Source organism: Oncorhynchus clarkii, chromosome 10, assembly GCF_045791955.1.
Source record: "Oncorhynchus clarkii lewisi isolate Uvic-CL-2024 chromosome 10, UVic_Ocla_1.0, whole genome shotgun sequence".
NCBI lineage: Eukaryota > Metazoa > Chordata > Actinopteri > Salmoniformes > Salmonidae > Oncorhynchus > Oncorhynchus clarkii.
This window is the reverse complement of record NC_092156.1, coordinates 5694605-5719717: the sequence shown is the minus strand read 5'-3', so window position 1 is coordinate 5719717 and position 25113 is coordinate 5694605. Positions and strand designations below refer to the sequence as shown.

The following is a 25113-nucleotide window of genomic DNA, read 5'->3' as shown; positions in this document are numbered from 1 at the left end:
CTTGGTTCCAAATATTGGGGAAGATGCCAGAGCTAAGGATGATGTTAAAGAGTTTATGTATAACCAATTGGAATTTGTTGTCTGTATATTTGATCATTTCATTGAGGATACCATCAACACCACAGGCCTTTTTGGGTTGGAGGGTTTTTTATTTTGTCCTGTAGTTCATTCAAGACAATTGGAGAATCCAGTGGGTTCTGATAGTCTCTCTCTCTCTCTCTCTCTCTCTCATGACCTCTAGTGTGGTAACAGCCTCACTACACATGTTCATATGTAGCAGATGGGTATCTGTGAAACTCATTCAGCCCAAAGTGTCTCCACTTCCACTGGCAAATATCTATGGCGCAAATGGGTAAGACTCTTCAGGAGGGCCGTCACGTGTGTTTGCGAGGCATAAATCCTGGGTTCGAGGTATGAGCTGAATCAGGAGAAAGCTGTACTCGCTAGGCGGCCAGCCTTAAGTTCTTTATACCAGTGGAAGCTGCTGAAGGACGGACGTCTCATAATAATGGCTGGAATAGAGTTGATGGAATGGTATAAAACACACCAAATACCTGGTTTCCATGTGGTTGATACCACTCCCTTCCAGCCATTATTAGGAGCCGTCCTCCCCTCAGCAGCCTCCACTGCTTTACACATAGACATAACATTCAACCTCTGTCAAGATCTTTGATATTAAAAAGTGCTTGATAGGATACTATTGAATGCTGCAGTAAAAAAACAACATAATTAGCACAGTCTGCTTACATATGAGTTACTGAGTTCCATATACTCAGACATGCATGAATCAAATGACTTCAATTATATCGAGAGTGAATAACATGATTTTAATGAATGACAATATCATATCTCCATTGGAGATGGGTTTCATGAGTACTGATCTAAGACAACGACATGGTCTGTGTGGTGTTTTAAAAAGCACTAACCCAGTCACTGATGTCCATATGATTTACTTAATTTTTTTTCAACCCGGAACAATGGTGACATTTTCGCAATCGGTTTTCTATCGCTCATTTGCACGTCACATCAATGATATCATGTCACCGATATCATGTCGCCCAGGGAGCCATACAAGCTAGAACCGTCACTGTGTTTAGGGATATGTATTACCAATCATGTGTTTAGGAATAGGGGCTGTCAATAGTGGGCTTAGCGCACAGGGTAGGTTAAAGTACACAGCGCGCATACGGAGAGTTGAGGTTTGTTGCAGTCTAAAATCTATCCATTCCAGAGCAGGATACATCGCTGGCCCAGTTCAATATATTCTTTCGCTGTGGATTCTGGGAGTTGAAGACACTGTCCAAGCTTGTTGTAGCCTTCCGAGTGTTGACAGAAGACACTGCTGTTCCCATTTTCTGTAAGTAATGAACCTCTTTTGGTTAACAATAACATTTACATCGTTGAGCCAGATGCTTCCGATATGTCACAGTTATCCTTTACGTTGCTATTTTGTTTTTATCTTGCAAAGTACGGCGAAATTGTAGGCTATTTATGGCTATGAGGGCTAACTGGAAATATGACGTTAGGATTTGCAACTCAAACGCGCGACGTGAGGAAGCGAATGTCCTTGGGTTCGTGTGTGTGTGTGTGTGCCATTCTCCCTTAAGCGCCATTTAATTCCATTTTGTAAACATTCTCCAGGCCTACATGTGGACGAGATCAAATGGACCGTTTACACCAGGAAATCGTTCTCTTGACTGACTCCGCAACAACAACTAAAATAACTCTTAAATCGCGGTCTTGTGCACCTGGATGGCTCTGACTTTCTGACAGATGTTGCTGTGTTCATTTCTCAGGCAATTGGAGTGCATTTACGTCTCAATCTGGTCATTGCAAATTTGTATATTTTATTCTTCAGAAATAAATGTCTTTAGCCCTTTGTAGCAGCATGATATGCATTTGTTTTAGGCCCATTGTATTATAACGTATCAATTGATCCTTTATTTCGTAGTAGTGAGCTTGAGTTAGGCTACTTTATAGAAAGTACGCCTGTTCATAGCTACAGATTGTTACACCAGAATGTGATTTAACCAAAGATTTGTTACATCAGATAATGTGATTTTATACAAAGATTTTTGGTATCTATTATAGTACTGGGAGTTACAGGTTTGCCTATACAAAACGTCGCCAGAGAATTGCACCTGGTATTGGCGATACGATCTTCGTTCTCGATTCAGCCAAACATGTATCTTCTAAAATGTTTTTTTTTGTCCAGTTACAGGTGGTGTGTTTGAAGTTAGAAAATGATCCATTATTTAAATAACCAAATATTTTCCTCCGTGAAGTAATCCAACAATGTGTATGCCGCCATCTTGTATATTTCAAATATTCTCTCATTGATCAAGACAGGTGAGTGTCATCATGACATGCGGCACTTTGTGGTGGACCCACCTGTTCAGCCAATGAGAGAAGACTTGAAATTTACAAGATGGCGGCATACACATTTGTATTTATTTTAGTAACGGATAATTTTTTTTACTTTCAAACGCACCACCTGCAACTGGACACAAACATTTTAGAAGATACATGTTTGGCCAAATCGAGAACGACAATGGCATCGCCAATACCAGGTTAGTTGAAAAATATCTGGCAACGTTTTCTATAGACAAACTTGTTACTCCCAGAGTAGGGGATTTAACCTACAATCTTTGGTTAAATCCCATAATGTGGTGTGTAACCATCTGTGGCTAGCCTGTACTAGGCCTGTGATGGGAAATGATATGTTTTCATGAATAATAGCCTAGTGCTGATGAATTGCCAACTTGGCATTCCCTAGGTAGTTGTAATACACTTACAACTCTCGCATCATTCTTTTAAAATTCATATAATTCATATAATAAAAATGTATCGTTCACAAAAAGAGAAACATATTGTCTCAAGATCTTGAGTGTATTGAGAAAATATGTTAATTTGGAATTTAGACATTTCCTCTGCAAATAATGACCTAATTAAAAAAATTAAAATCATATTTATATTCTGTTAGTATGACTTAATACATTATAGAATAATACCCAATTTTCTAACACAGTATTTTCTAGGCCTTTGTTTGATTGTGTTTTGATTAGTATACTTCTCACAACAACTCGATTGTGACCAAACAGACATGAATCTGTCCTGTAAAAACAGAACCTCACACGGGTAGCGACACCATGTCCAGCCGAGGAGGGAAAAAGAAGGCCACCAAGATGTCCAGGTCGACGAAGGCCGGAGTCATCTTCCCCGTGGGGCGAATGCTGCGCTACATCAAGAAGGGTCTGCCCAAGTACAGGGTCGGTGTGGGTGCCCCAGTCTACATGGCCGCTGTTCTGGAGTACCTCACTGGTGAGGAAGCAAAATAAATAATATGACTGGATATATCCCAAATTACCCCCTTTTGGGCCCTGGTCAGAAGGAGTATACTGTATAGGGGGGGGAGGTGTAATTTGGGATGCATTCCAATGCTTTTGAATGTTTTTGGTGATGTGATGTCATGTTGTGAGATACTCCGGAACAATTATCTCACTAATGCAATGTTGTACGGTACAGTAGTTAACTTTTAAATCAGTCAAACTGTTCACGTTGGTGACGAGTTATTTAGCTAAATGAAAGTTTGCTGCTCAACCCTACCGTGTTAGGAGATTGACTGATCAGTGAGAGGAGATGTTGAAGCCCCATTCAGTTGTTGTAATAATATATATATTTTTAAACATCTCGTCTGTCTGATACATCACTGTTTATTTAATGAAAATAACGACAACAACAAAAGTATGTCCCCCCCCCTGGAGCCGTGTGGTCTGCAAAGCACTTGCATCTCAGATGGTATGTGGGCGCGCAACCTGGTGACATTTGTTGGTCTCCAGTCAGTTTGGTGTCAGTCAGTCAGCTCTGGTCCAGGGCGTCATTGTGCTACTTACATACCAGCCAGGGCGCACTAGCTCTTGTCCAGGGCGTTATGTTAACCACTGTTGCTTTTGTGCAGCTGGCTAGTACACACTAGCTGGCTATCTAGTACACTAGCTCGTACCTAGTTTATAATTCTAGGTGTAATTTCACCACCCGTGCTGTTGGTGGCAGTAACGCGCCATCCTCTGGCACCATTCGACATCCTGTCTCGTTTTGTGTCTCGCAGCGTCTGTTGCGTGAGAAGGTATTTGCTGGAGCCAGACTCTTGGAAATTCCAGGCATTTTTTTTCCCTAACAGCTCTTACAGAAAAAAAGGCCATTATAATTTTCACATTCATTGTTATTTTGATCTCCTAGTGTTTAAATTTCGTATTATTTTATTTTTATTTATTTTTAAACAGGAAAATCCTGTTTTTAACTGCACTGCTCCTTAAAGATATTGATTTATTCTTAATCCCTCCTGTGGACCTGCATTCTCAGTGCCCTCACTGTTCTTCCACTTCTGAAAGCAGCTTAATTCTGACTTATCTCCAATGCTGCTGGTCTTGGGCTTATTGGTCCTCTGGCCAGTGGATGCTTTTGAGTTACATTGTCAGACCTCTGCACCAGGTCCAGCTGTATTCACTATCTCTATTCTTGTGTTCTAGCTGAAATCCTGGAGCTGGCGGGCAACGCAGCCAGGGACAATAAGAAAGGACGTGTCACACCACGACACATCCTTCTAGCCATCGCCAACGACGAGGAGCTCAACCAGGTCAGCTGTTATTCTGGTAACTTTCCCCTCCAAAAAATTCCCCAGGTTTTCCAGAAATACTGGTTGGAAGATTCCTGGAATCCAGAGGGAATAAACAGGAAATCTGGGAATCCTCTGACTGGGATTTCTGGTAAAAACCTTGAGAATTTGGGAAAGTTACCAGCATTTCGTAACATTAGTTTAAATACATGCCCCATCTTTGTGAGGTCATCCGCTAGTTAGAGAGGGGAGCAATCCAATGCAGACCGCGTGATTTCACAGACTGTCTCTCTGCAGCTGCTGAAAGGTGTGACCATCGCAGCAGGCGGAGTCTTACCTAACATCCACCCTGAGCTGCTAGCTAAGAAGAGGGGGTCAAAGGGCAAGCTGGAGGCTGTCATCACGCCTCCTCCCGCCATCAAGAAATCCAAGATGTCTGCCTCCAAGAAATCAGCCAAAAAGGCAGCTGCAGGGAAAAGAGCCAAAGCTAAGGTATACAATATGTGAGGGATAAACTCAAACATTCTGTGTAGGGGTTAAATAATAATAATGTTTTTTGTTGTTGGAGTGGACTCTTGCTCGACTCTCAAAACAACGCTGAAACGGCTACGTACACACCACCTCATTAGAAGACTACTAATTGCATTCCAGAAAGGATGAGCACGAAGCTTTGCATTTGCTCATCAATTTAGCCATTAAAAAGGCCTATGCTGTTTGAATATAGAAGGTGATGTGTAGAGACTAGAATATTTCGGTGATATTTCCGCTGTGCACCGCCTTGACCGATCCCGTGGGAGGATGCAGCGCACTATTCTTTGCCGTGTTATAGTCCTATTGGACAGGACTAGTATTACTAGAGCCCTATTGGACGGGACTAGTATTACTAGAGCCCTATTGGACGGGATTAGTATTACTAGAGCCCTATTGGACGGGATTAGTATTACTAGAGCCCTATTGGACGGGACTAGCATTACTAGAGCCCTATTGGACGGGACTAGCATTACTAGAGCCCTATTGGACGGGACTAGCATTACTAGAGCCCTATTGGACGGGACTAGCATTACTAGAGCCCTATTGGACGGGGCTAGCATTACTAGAGCCCTATTGGACGGGACTAGCATTACTAGAGATGGTGGTTATGTAAATATACTGAACAAAAATATAAATGCAACAATTTCAAAGATTTTTACTGAGTTACAGTTCACAGAAGGAAATCAATCAATTGAAAGGAATTCATTAGGCCCTAATCTATGGATTTCACATGTCTGGGCGGGGGTGCTGCCATTGGTTGGGCCTGGGAGGGTGTAGGCCTACCCACTTGGGAGCCAGGCCCACTAGGGTAGGATTCTAGGCTAACCTGGGCTGTCTCCTCTGTTCTAAGATCATCAGGGTCAGAGCTAGCTAGAGATCAGGAGCATCATCGCTGCTGGGTTCGGCCTCAGCTGTTTGATTTCTGATATCAACCGCGGCAGATTAGCTGGTTAGAGCTAAAATAGGCTTATAACACTAACGCCTTTTACAGCTAGCTAAGAAGCTAACTTAACTTTGTAGTGGTGAGGTGTGAAGCAGCTTTAACTGTTAACTTAACCCAGTAGCCTACTACTTGTTATGGAAACCCAGAGGAGTCATACCTAACCACCCGTGGCTTCACGTAGCCCCCTACACACAAACACTCCACACCGCGCTCCGTTTCAGTACAGATTTCGCTCCAACCTGTCACTCAATCATTCTAACTTTTTAGCTATTTTTATATATGGACATACAACTAAAACTGAGGCTGCACAAGTTTCAACTGAGGGGCTAAGCACCCTTTTGGCCCCTCGTAGAGCAGAGCTGTTTTATCATAAATATCCTGTGCTTTTTCATTTGGCGCACACAGACCCAGCTAGGCTACATTGTAACCGCCGAAGCGGCCATGGGGCTCAGCCAGGACTATTCATTTTGTAACTGAATGAAAACATAAAAAATAAGTGAATAGAAGTTGGGAAAATAGATGACAAAAAATTGTGAGTATTGACGGACTGGTCCGTTGTGACAAAGCTCTTTAAAAAAAAAGGAGAAAAAATTAGAATGGACTACATGTGTATTTACCCTATTGTTATTACCAAACTAATGCCTGGATTTTTTTTTATTTATTTCACCTTTATATTACCAGGTAGACTAGTTGAGAACACCTTTATTTAACCAGGTAGACTAGTTGAGAACAAGTTCTCATTTGCAACTGCGACCTGGCCAAGATAAAGCATAGCAGTGTGAACAGACAACACAGAGTTACACATGGAGTAAACAATTAACAAGTCAATAACACAGTAGAAAAAAGGGGAGTCTATATATACATTGTGTGCAAAAGGCATGAGGAGGTAGGCAATAAATAGACCATAGGAGTGAATAATTACAATTTAGCAGATTAACACTGGAGTGATAAATGATCAGATGAACATGTGCAGGTAGTTTGCAAAAGAGCAGAACAGTAAATAAATAAAAACAGTATGGGAATGAGGTAGGTAAATTGGGTGGGATATATACCGATGAACTATGTATAGCTGCAGCGATCGGTTAGCTGCTCAGATAGCAGATGTTTAAAGTTGGTGAGGGAGATAAAAGTCTCCAACTTCAGCGATTTTTGCAATTCGTTCCAGTCACAGGCAGCAGAGAACTGGAACGAAAGGCGGACAAATGAGGTGTTGGCTTTAGGGATGATCAGTGAGATACACCTGCTGGAGCGCGTGCTACGGGTGGGTGTTTCCATCGTGACCAGTGAACTGAGATAAGGCGGAGCTTTACCTAGCATAGACTTGTAGATGACCTGGAGCCAGTGGGTCTGGCGATGAACATGTAGCGAGGGCCAGCCGACTAGAGCATACAGGTCGCAGTGGTGGGTGGTATAAGGTGCTTTAGTAACAAAACGGAGGGCACTGTGATAGACTGCATCCAGTTTGCTGAGTAGAGTATTGGAAGCTATTTTGTAGATGACATCGCCGAAGTCAAGGATCGGTAGGATAGTCAGTTTTACTAGGGTAAGTTTTGCGGCGTGAGTGAAGGGGGCTTTGTTGCGAAATAGAAAGCTGACTCTAGATTTGATTTTTGGATTGGAGATGTTTGATATGAGTCTGGAAGGAGAGTTTGCAGTCTAGCTAGTCACCTAGGTACTTATAGACGGCAACATATTCTAGGTCGAAACCATCCAGGGTGGTGATGCTAGTCGGGCGTGCGGGTGCAGGCAGCGAACGGTTGAAAGACATGCATTTGTTTTTACTAGCGTTTAAGAGCAGTTGGAGGCCACGAAAAGAGTGTTGTATGGCATTGAAGCTCGTTTGGAGGTTAGATAGCACAGTGTCCAAGGAATGGCCAGAAGTATACAGAATGGTGTCGTCTGCGTAGAGGTGGATCAGGGAATCGCCCGTAGCCACGCTAGAGGCCCGGATGTAGCCCGTAGCCACGCTAGAGGCCCGGATACAGCCCGTAGCCACGCTAGAGGCCCGGATACAGCCCGTAGCCACGCTAGAGGCCCGGATACAGCCTGTAGCCACGCTAAATGGCTAAGGTGCCTTATTGCTATTATAAACAGGTTAATAAAAAACGTCATACCTTGTGGTATACAGTCTGGTATACCACGGCTTTCAGACAATCTGCATTCTGGTCTCGAACCACCCGGTTTATAATATAACTCAAAGCTAAGGTATACAGTATGTTATACAGGCAAGTTGGTTCAGGTGGAGACTTGGAATGTAGACCCCATAAATGTCAACATGATAATACAATTGAGGTTCAACTTTATTATGGTAAACTCCCTTACGCAAATGTCCTAATGTCACTGAATGTTTTGGACAGTGTTGTCTAGACCTACATAATAACACCTGATGTTTCTCATGTGTCTCTCTGGCCCAGCAGAAACAGGGAGAGGTGAGCAAAGCTGCCTCGGCAGACAGCACCACGGAAGGAACACCTACGGACGGATTCACTGTCCTCTCCACCAAGAGTCTTTTCCTGGGTCAGAAGGTAGGTTCGTCCGTCACTACTACTACGTCGCTTCTCGTAGAGGCCTCGCAGCTTCTCCTCGTTGAGATTAACAAAGGGTTACATGCATTCAGGGTGACGTTGCTGATAGTGGATGGTGTATTGAGGGGGAAATACCTCGGAATATTCATATGCGCACTCATAGGAACCAAGACATTATAGAGGGGATGACATCATTTTATGTACTGCTTTACTTAACAATGTTTTCTCATTTCCTAAACATTCCTATTTTTATATACCATTTATTTGTTTTGTATATAGATTAATTAATTGTTCTGAAACTTTGACTATGGCAGCAAAATGTATAACAGTTTTTTATCGATCAACCTTTTACATAAATTTATGTTTCTCCATGGTGAATCAGCATGAGTTTCCTGTAGGGAAACCTTTATAAAGTCCTCATACCTCTTGACTTATTCCATATTTTGTTGTGTTAGAGCCTGAAATTTAAAAAAAAAAAATAATGAAATGTTTTTTTAAATTCACCCATCGACACACAATACCCCATAATGACAAAGTGAAGACATGTTTTTAGACCATTTTTGCAAATTGTATTGAAAATGAAATATAGAAATATATATTCACACGTCTGAGTCAATACATGTTGGAATCACCTTTGGCAGGGATTACAGCTGTGAGTCTTTCTGGGGTAAGTCTCTAAAGAGCTTTGCACACCTGGATTGTACAATATTTGCACATTTAAAATTCTGCAACTCTGTCAAGTTAAATAAATACAAGTTGGATGTTGATCATTGCTAGACAGCCATTTTTAACGCTTGCCATAGATTTTCAAGCTGATTTAAGTCAAAACTTTAACTAGGCCACTAGAACTAACTAGAACATTCAATTTATTTTTATTTATTTTATTGTATTTCACCTTTATTTAACCAGGTAGGCCAGTTGAGAACACCTTTATTTAACCAGGTAGGCTAGTTGAGAACACCTTTATTTAACCAGGTAGGCTAGTTGAGAACACCTTTATTTAACCAGGTAGGCTAGTTGAGAACACCTTTATTTAACCAGGTAGGCCAGTTGAGAACACCTTTATTTAACCAGGTAGGCCAGTTGAGAACACCTTTATTTAACCAGGTAGGCCAGTTGAGAACACCTTTATTTAACCAGGTAGGCCAGTTGAGAACACCTTTATTTAACCAGGTAGGCCAGTTGAGAACAAGTTCTCATTTGCAACTGCGACCTGGCCAAGATAAAGCATAGCAGTTCGACACACAACAACACAGAGTTACACATGGAATAAACAAACATACAGTCAATAAATAATACAGTAGAAAAAAAGAAAACAAAGAGTCTATATACAGTGAGTGCAAATGAGGTAAGTTAAGGAAATAAATAGGCCATGGTGGCGAAGTAATTACAATATAGCAATTAAACACTGGAATGGTAGATCGGCAGAAGATGAATGTGCAGGTAGAGATACTGGGGTGCAAAGGAGCAAAATAAATAAATAAATACCAGCATGGGGATGAGGTAGGTAGATAGCCTATCTGTAAACAGCCCATCTAAGTACAGGTGCAGTGATCTGTAAAATGCTCTGACAGCTGGTGCTTAAAGCTAGTGAGGGAGATGTGAGTCTCCAGCTTCAGATATTTTTGCAATTCGTTCCAGTCATGGGCAGCAGAGAACTGGAAGGAAAGACAACCAAAGGAGGAATTGGCTTTGGGGGTGACCAGTGAGATATACCTGCTGGAGCGCGTGCTACGAGTGGGTGCTGCTATGGTGACCAGTGAACTGAGATAAGGCGGGGCTTTACCTAGCAGAGACTTGTAGATAACCTGTAGCCATTCAATGTTGTCTTGGTAATCAACTCCAGTGTTTATTTGGTCTTGCATTTTAGGTTATTGTCCAGCTGAAAGGTGAATGTGTCTGTTGGAAAGCAGACTGAACCAGGGTTCCCTCTTAGATTTTGCCTGTGCTTACGTAACGCTCTTCCGTTTCTTTTTATTCTAAAATACTCCCTTGTACTTGCCGATGGCAAGCATACCCATAACATGATGCAGCCACCACCATGCTTAAAAATATGAAGAGTGGTACTCTGTGAAGTGTTGGTTGGATTTTCCCCAAACATAACACATAGCAAAGCAAAGTTGATTCCTTTGCCACATTTGTTGCAATTTTATTTAGTGCCTTATTGCCAACAGGATGCACGTTTTGGAGTATTTTTACTCTGTACAGGCTTCCTTGTTTTCCCTCTGCCAATTAGGTTAGTATTGTGGTGTAACTACAAAGGTGTTGAGCCATCATCAGTTTTCTCCCATCACAGCCATTAAACTCTGTAACTATTTTAAAGTCACCATTGGCCTCATGGTGAAATCCCTGAGCGATTTCCTTCCTCTCCGGCAACTGAGTTAGGAAGGAAGTTAGGAAGGACGCCTGTATCTTTGTGGTGACTGAGGATATTGATGCACCATCCAAAGTGTATTTAATAACCTCACCATGCTCAAAGGGATATTCAATGTCTGCTTTTAAAAAAACGTTTAGCCATCTACCAATAGACCTTTGCTTGTTGACTCGAGACATTTCATCTTTCAATTTATGTTTTTTATATTTATTTGTAAACATTTCTAAAAACATTAATCCACTTTGATATTATGGGGTATTTTGTGTAGGCGAGTGATGTGAAATATCAATGTAATTCATTTTAAATTCAGGCTGTAACACAACAATATGTGGAAGAAGTGATACTTTCTCCAGCCATTTGTAGAAGGATATCCTTCCAGTGTCGACGGTTAGACCAGTTACACCCCTCGAATCCCATGGGTTACGCTCCAAATGGAAACTTAGGGCACCCTATTGCCCAAAGAGTGCACCCTATTGCCCAAAGAGTGCACCCTATTGCCCAAAGAGTGCACCCTATTGCCCAAAGAGTGCACCCTATTGCCCAAAGAGTGCACCCTATTGCCCAAAGAGTGCACCCTATTGCCCAAAGAGTGCACCCTATTGCCCAAAGAGTGCACCCTATTGCCCAAAGAGTGCACCCTATTGCCCAAAGAGTGCACCCTATTGCCCAAAGAGTGCACCCTATTGCCCAAAGAGTGCACCCTATTGCCCAAAGAGTGCACCCTATTGCCCAAAGAGTGCACCCTATTGCCCAAAGAGTGCACCCTATTGCCCAAAGAGTGCACCCTATTTCTCAAATGAGGGCACCCTATTGCCTCTACAGTGCATTATTTTTGACCAGGGCACATAGATTTGTGGTCAAATGTAGTGCACTATATAGGGACTAGAGTGCCACTTAAGACACATAATGGTTACTGCTACATGATTGGCTACTGCTACATGATTGGCTACTGCTACATGATTGGCTACTGCTACATGATTGGCTACTGCTACATGATTGGCTACTGCTACATGATTGGCTACTGCTACATGATTGGCTACTGCTACATGATTGGCTACTGCTACATGATCGGCTACTGCTACATGATCGGCTACTGCTACATGATCGGCTACTGCTACATGATCGGCTACTGCTACATGATCGGCTACTGCTACATGATCGGCTACTGCTACATGATCGGCTACTGCTACATGATTGGCTACTGCTACATGATTGGCTACTGCTACATGATTGGCTACTGCTACATGATTGGCTACTGCTACATGATTGGCTACTGCTACATGATTGGCTACTGCTACATGATTGGCTACTGCTACATGATTGGTTACTGCTACATGATTGGCTACTGCTACATGATTGGCTACTGCTACATGATTGGCTACTGCTACATGATTGGTTACTGCTACATGATTGGTTACTGCTACATGATTGGCTACTGCTACATGATTGGCTACTGCTACATGATTGGTTATTGTGTATCTGGAAAGAGTTCCCCTCCTCGCTGCGATGAAGACAATCGAGTGCTTTATTTTCTTTGTTCACTTGATGACGTCACCTCGTACTTTGGCCTCGCAAACGTACGCTAATAAACCCGGCTGCCGCACTAAACTAACCAGTTTATCTACTGCAGAGCGGGTGCTGCCATAGCTGGCAGCTAGGATGGTGTGAGTGAGAAGGTGTTTGTGGTTCGTCAGGCTCAACGTCTATTTGCTCGTTGAGACTATTTAGGCAGTGAAGTGCCCCTTGTTGAAAAAAAGTTTGGAAAACGTCATTAGTCGATGTCTGTTTTTAAAAAAATATCTGTCCAATGATTTTTTTATGCCCAATTCTATAAAACATTTATGACCTTTTTTAAAAAATATATGTTTTTAGTTAGATTTTATGGAAAGAAACCTACATTAAACCAATGGAATTCAAGTAATTTAGAGTTTGTGGTTGGCAATTAGATGTTCTACTGTTAGGGGTAGAGCAGTTGATGAAGGAGCTAATCAAAGATTGCTGCATTTTGTTGAATGGAAAATGTAATAATGAATGCCATTAACCTAATTTACCATTCACTGGTGGTGGGTTCTTCTGACTGAAAGCAGACTTTATAAATTCAGATATACAGTTGAAATCGGAAGTTTACATACACTTAGGTTGGAGTCATTAAAACCCGTTTTTCAACCACTCCACAAATTTCTTGTTAACAAACGATAGTTTTGGCAAGTCGGTTAGGACATCTACTTTGTGCATGACACAAGTCATTTTTCTAACAATTGTTTACAGACAGATTATTTCACTTATAAATCACTGTATCACAATTACAGTGGGTCAGAAGTTTACATACACTAAGTTGACTGTACCTTTAAACAGCTTATACAATTCCAGAAAATGATGTCATGGCTTTAGAAGCTTCTGATTGGCTAATTGATATCATGTGAGTCAATTGGAGGTGTACCTGTGGATGTATTTCAAGGCCTACCTTCAAACGAAGTGCCTCTTTGCTTGACATCATGGGAAAATCTAAATAAATCAGCCAAGACCTCAGAAAACTATTTGTAGACCTCCACAAGTCTGGTTCATCCTTGAGAGCAATTTCCAAATGCTCTCAAATGCCTCAGCATCATGTTGGGGGGGTGCTTTGCTACAGGAGGGACTGGTGCACTTCACAAAATAGATGGCATCATGAGGAAGTAAAATTATGTGGATATATTGAAGCAACATCTCAAGACATTAGTCAGGAAGTTAAAGCTTGGTCGCTAATGGGTCTTCCAAATGGACAATGACCCCAAGCATACTTCCAAAGTTGTGGCAAAATTGCTTAAGGACAACAAAGTCAAGGTATTGGAGTGGCCGTCACAAAGCCCTGACCTCAATCCTATAGAAACATTTGTGGGCAGAACTGAAAAAGCATTTGCTAGCAAGAAGGCCTACAAACCTGACTGTTACACCAGCTCTGTAAGGAGGAATGGGCCAAAATTCACCCAACTTATTGTGGGGAGCTTGTGGAAGGCTACTACCTAAGACGTTCGACCCAAATTAAACAATTTAAAGGCAATGCTACCAAATACTAATTGAGTGTATGGAAACTTCTGGCCCACTGGGAATGTGATGAAAGAAATAAAATATGAAATAAATCATTCTCTCTACTATTATTCTGACATTTCACATTCTTAAAATAAAATGGTGACCTAAGACGGGATGACTTTTAAAAGGATTAAATGTCAGGAATTGTGAAAAACTGAGTTTAAATGTATTTGGCTAAGGTGTATGTCTACTTCCTACTTCAATTGTCTGTACAAGTCATCTCACTTTGATCGTTTCCTGGCTTCCTGTGTTTTCAGACACCATGGTTGACTATAAGTCTGCGTCCCTACATACTGTTGGCCTATTTTATTGCCTTTCCTCCTTACTTCGTTTGCACACACTGTATACAGATTTTTCTATTGTGTTATTGACTGTGCGTTTGTTTATCCCACGTGTAACTCTGTGTTGTTGTTTGTGTCGCACTGCTTTGCTTTATCTTGATCAGAGGTCGCAGTTGTAAATGAGAACTTGTTCTCAACTGGCCTACCTGGTTAAATAAAGGTGAAATCATACAATTAAAAAGTGTGCTTTGGGGTACAGGGTGCCATTTAGGACGAAGGCCAAATCATTTAGTTTATGTACTGTATTCGTTGCCTCCTTCCTTCTTTAAAAAAAAATGTATATAGTTTTTTTCTTTTTGGAGAAGTCACAGTAGAAGTGAATCCGCATGTATTCATATCAAGTCATTTTCTGGGCTATTGTAAACATTTTGAATTAGTTTATCTACTATCTGATGGTGTCATTCTGGTTTGGGATTGCTTTTGACTGAAACAGTTTGTTCTATCCTTCTCTGCTTTCTAAATTCTATGGGCAATTTCATGTACCTCACTGCCAGTTGCCTAAAATCTGAAACACCTGGCTCAATACTCAGTAATCGGAATGTTTTTCTAGAAGCTCATATATTTTTTTCCCTTCCAGTGCAGTGTTTCAAACTAACAGGTTAATAGGATCACTGTTTCATGTTCTTTTCTGCGATGCTTGCTTTCTGAATCCTGCACTCTTCTAAATTCTACTTGTACCAAATCAGTCCCACACTAAGGTGTGGTTTGATCGATCTAACGACTTTGCCCCCCCCCCCCCCCCCTCCTCCCTGCTTGCTGGCGGCATGCTCTTCCCCCCCCCCCCCAGCTAAACCTGGTTCACAGTGAGGTCAGTAACTTGGCTGGCTTTGACGTGGAGGGGGTCATCAACCCCACCAATGCAGACATTGACCTTAAAGATGATCTAGGTGAGCTCCCTTTCTCTCTGCGGTTTGAAAGATCCTTGAATGCTGAACTTAAATGGGACACCATCCCCAAATTGACTAGTTTATTAGAAACAAATGTTGTTGTTTTTTCTCTGAAAAATTAATACACACACATTGGATCTCAGGCTTATTCTCTCAGATGAAATTCTAGGATTTTGTCAAATCTCTGCAGAGCAGTTGTCATCCTCCCCCCCCCCCCTGCCTGTCATGGATGTTATTGTTGGGTCTGTCTCTCTGGATTGGTCAGTCAGTCAGTCTCCTGTGTTCCTGAAATAAGTAAATAAGGAGCACAGCACTCTCACCTCCTCTCGTTCTTTCTCCCTGATACCTTTTATGTTTTATGTTCTTCATTCCCCCCCCCCCCCCCCCATCCTCTTCCCCCTTCCCCACTCACTGTGTTTTACCTCCCATGTTGATTGCCTGTTGTCATTGTTTGTAGTTGCAAGTTGTGCAAGCCGACATTTCCACCATTGACAGCGAGGCTGTTGTTCACCCGACCAATTCCACCCTCTACACTGGTGGTGAAGTAGGTAATATAGAACCCTCCCTCATCACCATGGGTACAACGTGTTACCGTGCCGACACCTGTAGCAAAGCATCCCATAATGCATCTTCTTCCTCCTCTTAGACAAATTTGTTCTCAGGGTGGAATTCTTACTTTCTAGATGTAATTCAGACTTTTTTCTGTTTTTAATCATTGCATTGACCAATAAGAGATTGACGTCAACGCGTGAGAGATGGTCTGTTGTATGTATTTGGATCTGAGGTTAGGTTGCCTAGCCATACTTATGTTTATGAAAGTCAAACTCTTATTGAACCACCAATTACTGTGTAACTAATAACTTTAAAAATATATAATAATAATAATAATAATGTTGAGAAGTTGGAAGAACGTGCACCAATGCTTTGTGTTTTGGTAACCTCTAAAAGGCCTTAATTCCTCTTTTTGTTTTCTGTTTGTTTTAATTTTTTATATATATTTTCTTACATCTGCTTGTATTTTTCTATTTCTTTTAATGTGGATGTTTTTTTTGTTGTCAACACTCTGACATTAAACTTCCTCTCCTCTCTGATTATCTGCCTGCCTCACTTCCCACTCTCAAGGACTGACCAGAAGGGAATCGATGCTACATCTGAAATTTAACACCTAGGAAGTGGCAACAAAAAAAAAATGTCACCATCTAATCAAGTGAAAAGGAAACGCCTACTACAGTAGTAGCTCGATAAGGAATGTTTTTTTAATAACTAGTAGTCATATTGAGTTGCTTTATACACTGAGAGTACAAAACCATTAAGAACACCTTCCTATTTTAATTGTACCTTTCATTTAACTAGGCAAGTCAGTTTAAGAACAAATTCTTATTTTCAATGACGGCCTAGGAACAGTGGGTTCCCTGCCTTGTTCAGGGGCAGAACGACAGATTTGTACCTTGTCAGCTCGGGGATTTGAACTTGCAACCTTTCGGTTACTAGTCCAACGCTCTAACCGCTAGGCTACCTACCGTCCCTACACTCTAACCACTAGTCTCCCTGCCGCCCCTACACTCTAACCACTAGTCTCCCTGCCGCCCCTACACTCTAACCACTAGGCTACCTGCCGCCCCTACACTCTAACCACTAGACTACCTACCGCCCCTACACTCTAACCACTAGGCTACCTGCCGCCCCTACACTCTAACCACTAGTCTCCCTGCCGCCCCAAGTTGCACCCTCCCTTTTGCCCTCATCAGGGAATGGACCACAAGGTCCACAGGGATGCTAGGCCCACGTTGACTCCAATGCTTCCCACACTCGTGTCAAGGTGGTGGACCATTCTTGATACCCAACAGTGTTACAGTTCTTGACATATATATATATATAAATATGTGTGCCTGGAACTCACTACCAGTACCCCTGTTCAAAGGTACTTCAATAGTTTTGTCTTGCCCCATTTGACTCTCTGAACGGCACACATACACAATCCATGAATCAATTGTCTCAAGGCTTGTAAAATGATTATCTAACCTGTCTCTTCCACTTCATCAACACTGATTTTGAATTAGATTTTAACAATAAAGGATCATGGCTTCCACCTGGCTTCACTCGGTCAGTCGGTCATGGAAAGGACAGCTGTTCTTAATGTTTTGTACACTCGGTGTACATGGGAACTGTGGTGTACAGTGGGGCAAAGAGATTCAGAGAGGTCAAATGAAAGAACTGTCTTACCTCTCTCTCACACAGCTCTCACTCAGCTCAGAACCAGATGCATGTCTGCTGTCTGTCCGCTTGTCCGTCCCTCTCCCTCTGTCTGTCTCTGTCTGCACTCACCCCAACAACAACAACAACAACAACAACAGGAGGACACTAAAGACCCCAGACTGTTTCCCTACAGGTGGTGCTCTGGAGAAGAAGGGAGGGGAGGAGTTTGTGGACGCCATGTTGGAGTTACGGAAGAAGAACGGTCCCCTGGAAGTGGCTGGAGGTAGGGAGAAACCAATACCAGTCCCCTGGAGGTAGGGAAAAACCAATACCAGTCCCCTGGAGGTAGGGAGAAACCAATACCAGTCCCCAGGAGGTAGGGAGAAACCAATACCAGTCCCCTGGAGGTTTTTATTTAACCTTTATTTAACTAGGCAAGTCAGTTAAGAACAAATTCTTATTTTCAATGACAGTCTAGGAACAGTGGGTTAACTGCCTTGTTCAGGGGCAGAACGACAGATTTGTACCTTGTCAGCTCGGGGATTCGATCTAGCAACCCACCGCTCTAACCACTAGGCTACCCGCCGCCCCAGGGAGAAAGCAAGACCCACAGTTAGGATGGCTACCCTCTGCTCTACTCTCCTCTGACATCAACCCTCGTTTTATTTTTATGGGTCTGATTTTGTAATCAACGTTGCACCAACCTGATGAGCATCTTATTCGTCGAGACATTTGACCCAATAGGCTGTGGTTTAGGGAAGATCTAGCTGTGTGATCATGACGTTCCTGTAATGACTTCAAAACCTCAGTTTTCTTTGTTGTCCATAGACTGCTTACAGGGTAAGAAAACCATTAAACCAACGGCATTTTGGGAATTGTTTTAATTATCCCTTTAATCCCCCTCTATACAGTCTCTGTCAGTCATCATTCACTCCCCCTCTATACAGTCTGTCAGTCATCATTCACTCCCCCTCTATACAGTCTCTCAGTCATCATTCACTCTCCCTCTATACATTCTCAGTCATCATTCACTCCCCCTCTATACAGTCTGTCAGTCATCATTCACTCCCCCTCTATACAGTCTCTGTCAGTCATCATTCACTCTCCCTCTATACAGTCTCTGTCAGTCATCATTCACTCCCCCTCTATACAGTCTGTCATCATTCACTCTCCCTCTATACAGTCTCTGTCAGTCATCATTCACTCCCCCTCTATACAGTCTCTCAGTCATCATTCACTCTCCCTCTATACAGTCTCAGTCATCATTCACTCCCCCTCTATACAGTCTGTCAGTCATCATTCACTCCCCCTCTATACAGTCTCTGTCAGTCATCATTCACTCCCCCTCTATACAGTCTCTGTCAGTCATCATTCACTCCCCCTCTATACAGTCTCAGTCATCATTCACTCTCCCTCTATACAGTCTGTCAGTCATCATTCACTCCCCCTCTATACAGTCTGTCAGTCATCATTCACTCCCCCTCTATACAGTCTCTGTCAGTCATCATTCACTCCCCCTCTATACAGTCTCTGTCAGTCATCATTCACTCCCCCACTATACAGTCTGTCAGTCATCATTCACTCCCCCTCTATACAGTCTGTCAGTCATCATTCACTCCCCCTCTATACAGTCTCTGTCAGTCATCATTCACTCCCCCTCTATACAGTCTCTGTCAGTCATCATTCACTCCCCCTCTATACAGTCTCTGTCAGTCATCATTCACTCTCCCTCTATACAGTCTCTGTCAGTAATTCATGTCTCTGGCTCTCAGTCACACACTCAGAGGCCTAATGAAGTCCAACTGGAGGGTATTTCACTTCACAGCATCAGGGCCTTTTAGCTGAGTTACAGTGTGTGTGTGGGGGGGGGGCTTGCCTGATGCTGTGTGCTCCAGAGATGAACAGTCCCTCAATTACCTCCAGCCCTGAGGGGGAGAAAATTCGCTCTCTCGCTCGCTCTCTCGCTCTCTCACTCTCTCTCACTCTCTCTCTCGCTCTCTCTCGCTCTCTGTCTCGCTCTCTCTCGCTCTCTCTCGCTCTCTGTCTCTCGCTCTCTCTCGCTCTCTCGCTCGCTCTCTCGCTCGCTCTCTCTCGCTCTCTCACTCTCTCGCGCTCTCTTTCGCTCTCTCTCGCTCTCTCGCTCTCGCCCTCTCGCTCTCTCTCGCCCTCTTGCTCGCTCTCTCTCTCGCTCTCTCTCGGCCCACCTTTCATGTGGCTTCCAAGAGCTCATTCCCTCTGGAGAAGTGAGTTCTCAACCCCTCCTCGTCTAATTCCCTGTTATCAACAGCATTAAGTTAATGGAGCACCCCCCCCCCCCCCCTCTATTTTCGTTTAACATGAATGTTGTGTTCATGTAATTGTGTAATTTGCAGTATGTCAGTATTTTGAATGATTGGATTAGTCTGTCAGTTAGTTGTCTTCACACTTAGGGGAAGATTCAACACTTGCGTAATAAGTCTAATGCTAATTTCTGTCTCACTTTTGCTCTCCTCTCTCTCTTCTGCCTCTCTCTGCTTTCTACTGTTAGCGGTGCTGTCCTCTGGCTATGGGCTTCCTGCCAAGTTCGTGATCCACTGCAACAGTCCAGGCTGGGGTTCGGAGAAGTGTGAGGAGCTGCTGGACCAGACCGTGAAGAACTGCCTGGTCCTGGCTGACGAGAAGAAGCTCAAGTCTGTGGCCTTCCCTTCCATTGGCAGTGGAAGGTACTATACAACCTCCCGTCACCCCTAGCAACAATCCTCATCACGCTCCCAAGGCCTTTGTGTCTCCCATGGTATTCATCCACATGGTTATCACCACGGTGCTTTTCCTTTGTGGAGGAAAAGCACGCTACCTTAATTTTGTCTGTTTTGGTGGAGGTAACGGTTGTCACATTAAGATATGAAAATATCATCTAAATCTCTACATTTAAAATTTTACGTCAACAAAATATTAAAAAGCAATAAGTGTTTTTTTTTACAATGGATAATAGCTCAGAATAATTTGTTACATTTCTTCAAATAACCAGGTTTCTATCCACAAGTTAGCGTAGTAGTATGTCATATACAGTGGGTCAAAAAAGTATTTAGTCAGCCACCAATTGTGCAAGTTCTCCCACTTAAAAAGATGAGAGAGGCCTGTTATTTTCATCACAGGTACACTTCAACTATGACAGACAAAAGGAGAAAAGAAAATCCAGAAAATCACATTGTAGGATTTTTAATGAATTTATTTGCAAATTATGGTGGAAAATAAGTATTTGGTCACCTACAAACAAGCAAGATTTCTGTCTCTCACAGACCTGTAACTTCTTCTTTAAGAGGCTCCTCTGTCCTCCACTCATTCATTACCTGTATTAATGGCACCTGTTTGAACTTGTTATCAGTATAAAAGACACCTGTCCACAACCTCAATGAAAATGACTGCATCGCTTTTAAAATGTCTAACCCACGAACCCTACCAGTCCTGTTCCTCCTGTTCACGTGAGGAGAAGCGCTTCACAACTACCAGTCTCACCGTCTCACCGTCTCACTGTCGTCATGATCAGTTATTTCATCTTTTTCTTTTATCCTGATCTTTCAAAATGGCTTCTCTCTTTCCCCCCCCCTCGATTTTTAAAGTGCTTTGATATTCTTTACGTAACGAAAAGCGCTTATAAAAAGTGAATTAAATTGTGTTATTATTTGTTCCCTCAGGAATGGCTTCCCGAAGCAGACGGCTGCCCAGCTCATTCTAAAAGCCATCTCCAGCTACTTTGTTGCCACCATGTCGTCTTCCATCAAGACGGTCTACTTCGTGCTGTTCGACAGCGAGAGCATAGGGATCTATGTGCAGGAGATGGCCAAGCTTGAGTCAAACTAAGCCCCCCCCACCCAATTGCATTACTACAGGCTTGTTTAGAATTTTATTTAGACAGAAAAATGAAAGATGTTTACCGGTGATTTTTGTAAAAAAAAAAGAAGAGAAGAAAACACAAAAAAAAACACTTTATTGAGAGGAAGTGATTTCCGTTCTGTTTTATTTGTTGAGATGAATCGTTGGAGTTCAGTTAGTAATGTGTCCCTGGTGGTGTCAGACTTGGGTCCTGCTCAGAAGGGTGAAACGTTCTGAATGTTGTCTTCTTCTCTTCTCTTCTCTCTCGATTCCCTAATTGTACGTGACACCGTCTCTTGTTCTGTTGCGTTTCCGCTGAGCAAGGCCCTGGGCCAATCAGGATGGTGGTACTTAAGTTCCTTGTGCTAAAACTGAAAAGGTTGCATTCCAAGTGTTGCAGTACTGTGGGTTTTTTTGTCTCAATTTGTCTTTTTTTTTTAAATTGGAACATTAACCTTTTTATGTTTATGATGTATTATCAGTGATGTACTAGATGGAGTGAAATGTTTTAGTAAAATATTAGACAGTGACCAGGTTTTCCTTCTTCTTTTTTCCTTTAAAAAAAAAACAAAAAAAAAACAGGTTTTGTTTTTATTCTGATTTTCACTTTGCCAACTCTAAAAGAAACGTATTTGAAAAGAAAAGTGATTTGTGTTTTTATTCAGTTATAAAGCTATTTTGTTTTGAAGAGTTGAAAGAAGTTGTACAGGCTTTTGCTCACAGGCAATTAGTCCCCTCTCTGCTTATAGGCAATTAGTCCCCTCTCTGCTTATAGGTAATTAGTCCCCTCTCTGCTCACAGGTAATTAGTCCCCTCTCTGCTTACAGGTAATTAGTCCCCTCTCTGCTTATAGGCAATTAGTCCCCTCTCTGCTTACAGGTAATTAGTCCCCTCTCTGCTTATAGGCAATTAGTCCCCTCTCTGCTCACAGGCAATTAGTCCCCTCTCTGCTCACAGGCAATTAGTCCCCTCTCTGCTTATAGGCAATTAGTCCCCTCTCTGCTCACAGGTAATTAGTCCCCTCTCTGCTTACAGGCAATTAGTCCCCTCTCTGCTTATAGGCAATTAGTCCCCTCTCTGCTTATAGGTAATTAGTCCCCTCTCTGCTCACAGGTAATTAGTCCCCTCTCTGCTTACAGGTAATTAGTCCCCTCTCTGCTTATAGGCAATTAGTCCCCTCTCTGCTTACAGGTAATTAGTCCCCTCTCTGCTTATAGGCAATTAGTCCCCTCTCTGCTCACAGGCAATTAGTCCCCTCTCTGCTCACAGGCAATTAGTCCCCTCTCTGCTCACAGGCAATTAGTCCCCTCTCTGCTCACAGGCAATTAGTCCCCTCTCTGCTCACAGGCAATTAGTCCCCTCTCTGCTTACAGGCAATTAGTCCCCTCTCTGCTCACAGGCAATTAGTCCCCTCTCTGCTTACAGGCAATTAGTCCCCTCTCTGCTCACAGGCAATTAGTCCCCTCTCTGCTTATAGGCAATTAGTCCCCTCTCTGCTTATAGGCAATTAGTCCCCTCTCTGCTCACAGGCAATTAGTCCCCTCTCTGCTTATAGGCAATTAGTCCTCTCTCTGCTTATAGGCAATTAGTCCTCTCTCTGCTTATAGGCAATTAGTCCTCTCTCTGCTTATAGGCAATTAGTCCTCTCTCTGCTTATAGGTAATTAGTCCCCTCTCTGCTTATAGGCAATTAGTCCCCTCTCTGCTTATAGGCAATTAGTCCCCTCTCTGCTTATAGGCAATTAGTCCCCTCTCTGCTTATAGGCAATTAGTCCCCTCTCTGCTTATAGGCAATTAGTCCCCTCTCTGCTCACAGGTAATTAGTCCCCTCTCTGCTTATAGGCAATTAGTCCCCTCTCTGCTCACAGGCAATTAGTCCCCTCTCTGCTTACAGGCAATTAGTCCTCTCTCTGCTTATAGGCAATTAGTCCCCTCTCTGCTTATAGGCAATTAGTCCCCTCTCTGCTTACAGGCAATTAGTCCCCTCTCTGCTTATAGGCAATTAGTCCTCTCTCTGCTTATAGGCAATTAGTCCTCTCTCTGCTTATAGGCAATTAGTCCCCTCTCTGCTTATAGGCAATTAGTCCCCTCTCTGCTCACAGGCAATTAGTCCCCTCTCTGCTTATAGGCAATTAGTCCCCTCTCTGCTCACAGGCAATTAGTCCCCTCTCTGCTTACAGGCAATTAGTCCCCTCTCTGCTCACAGGCAATTAGTCCCCTCTCTGCTTACAGGTAATTAGTCCCCTCTCTGCTCACAGGTAATTAGTCCCCTCTCTGCTTACAGGCAATTAGTCCCCTCTCTGCTTACAGGCAATTAGTCCCCTCTCTGCTTATAGGCAATTAGTCCCCTCTCTGCTCACAGGCAATTAGTCCCCTCTCTGCTTATAGGCAATTAGTCCCCTCTCTGCTCACAGGCAATTAGTCCCCTCTCTGCTTATAGGTAATTAGTCCCCTCTCTGCTTATAGGTAATTAGTCCTCTCTCTGCTCACAGGCAATTAGTCCCCTCTCTGCTTATAGGCAATTAGTCCCCTCTCTGCTCACAGGCAATTAGTCCCCTCTCTGCTTACAGGTAATTAGTCCCCTCTCTGCTTACAGGTAATTAGTCCCCTCTCTGCTTATAGGTAATTAGTCCCCTCTCTGCTCACAGGCAATTAGTCCCCTCTCTGCTCACAGGTAATTAGTCCCCTCTCTGCTTATAGGTAATTAGTCCCCTCTCTGCTTATAGGCAATTAGTCCCCTCTCTGCTTACAGGCAATTAGTCCCCTCTCTGCTTATAGGCAATTAGTCCTCTCTCTGCTTATAGGCAATTAGTCCTCTCTCTGCTTATAGGCAATTAGTCCCCTCTCTGCTTATAGGCAATTAGTCCCCTCTCTGTAGTCCCCTCTCTGCTTATAGGCAATTAGTCCCCTCTCTGCTTACAGGCAATTAGTCCCCTCTCTGCTTATAGGCAATTAGTCCCCTCTCTGCTCACAGGCAATTAGTCCCCTCTCTGCTTACAGGCAATTAGTCCCCTCTCTGCTCACAGGCAATTAGTCCCCTCTCTGCTTACAGGTAATTAGTCCCCTCTCTGCTCACAGGTAATTAGTCCCCTCTCTGCTTACAGGCAATTAGTCCCCTCTCTGCTTATAGGTAATTAGTCCCCTCTCTGCTTACAGGTAATTAGTCCCCTCTCTGCTCACAGGTAATTAGTCCCCTCTCTGCTCACAGGCAATTAGTCCCCTCTCTGCTTACAGGTAATTAGTCCCCTCTCTGCTTACAGGTAATTAGTCCCCTCTCTGCTTATAGGTAATTAGTCCCCTCTCTGCTCACAGGCAATTAGTCCCCTCTCTGCTCACAGGTAATTAGTCCCCTCTCTGCTTATAGGTAATTAGTCCCCTCTCTGCTTATAGGCAATTAGTCCCCTCTCTGCTCACAGGTAATTAGTCCCCTCTCTGCTTATAGGCAATTAGTCCCCTCTCTGCTTATAGGTAATTAGTCCCCTCTCTGCTTATAGGCAATTAGTCCTCTCTCTGCTTATAGGTAATTAGTCCCCTCTCTGCTTACAGGCAATTAGTCCTCTCTCACCAGTAGATGGCTCCCTATCGTCAGGAGTGAGGTCTTTCACTGAGCCATTTTGTGCTGGAAAGACCTTTTTCATTAAGATGTCTAAAATGAAGTGTCTGATGGGTGGATCAGAATGGATGTTGCACTAGCTAATTGCTGTAAGCACTGTGTTTTGGAGTTTTCCAAATCTTTCTAATGATGACTTGAAGAAGAAAAGCCTTCTTAATATTGCTAAAC

At 43.0% G+C, this 25113-nt stretch overlaps 1 protein-coding gene across 8 annotated transcripts; it reads left to right on the top strand.

Moving 5' to 3' along the window:
* The first annotated feature begins 1167 nt into the window (after window positions 1–1167).
* Window positions 1168–22134, top strand: LOC139417942 (macroH2A.1 histone). 8 transcript variants are annotated; one of them, XR_011635258.1, is made up of 9 exons: window positions 1168–1357; window positions 3127–3321; window positions 4530–4636; window positions 4913–5107; window positions 8504–8614; window positions 15186–15285; window positions 15743–15833; window positions 17675–17764; window positions 20009–20153. XR_011635258.1 is itself a non-coding variant. In XM_071166952.1 (9 exons), exons 2-9 carry the CDS (start codon window positions 3150–3152, stop codon window positions 21319–21321), a joined length of 1104 nt encoding a protein of 367 aa, XP_071023053.1. In that variant the 5' UTR covers window positions 1168–1357; window positions 3127–3149; the 3' UTR covers window positions 21322–22134. The 8 variants fall into 8 exon arrangements, 5 of the variants coding, with proteins under 5 accessions (XP_071023053.1, XP_071023052.1, XP_071023051.1 ...); XM_071166952.1 differs by lacking the exon at window positions 15186–15285 and adding an exon at window positions 21156–22134 and having other exon boundaries at window positions 8507–8614; window positions 20009–20183; XM_071166951.1 differs by lacking the exon at window positions 15186–15285 and adding an exon at window positions 21156–22134 and having other exon boundaries at window positions 20009–20183.
* Window positions 22135–25113: the final 2979 nt, after the last annotated feature.

What these genes read in the sequence shown, in the direction of transcription:
- LOC139417942 (XM_071166948.1), top strand. Translation starts at nt 2,429, where the DNA reads ATGGCGGCATACACATTTGTATTTATTTTAGTAACGGATAATTTTTTT. An exon ending in ACGACGAGGAGCTCAACCAG is followed by an intron (nt 4,637 to 4,912) that starts GTCAGCTGTTAT and finishes GTCTCTCTGCAG; the next exon opens with CTGCTGAAAGGTGTGACCAT. An exon ending in TCCCCTGGAAGTGGCTGGAG is followed by an intron (nt 17,765 to 20,008) that starts GTAGGGAGAAAC and finishes TTCTACTGTTAG; the next exon opens with CGGTGCTGTCCTCTGGCTAT.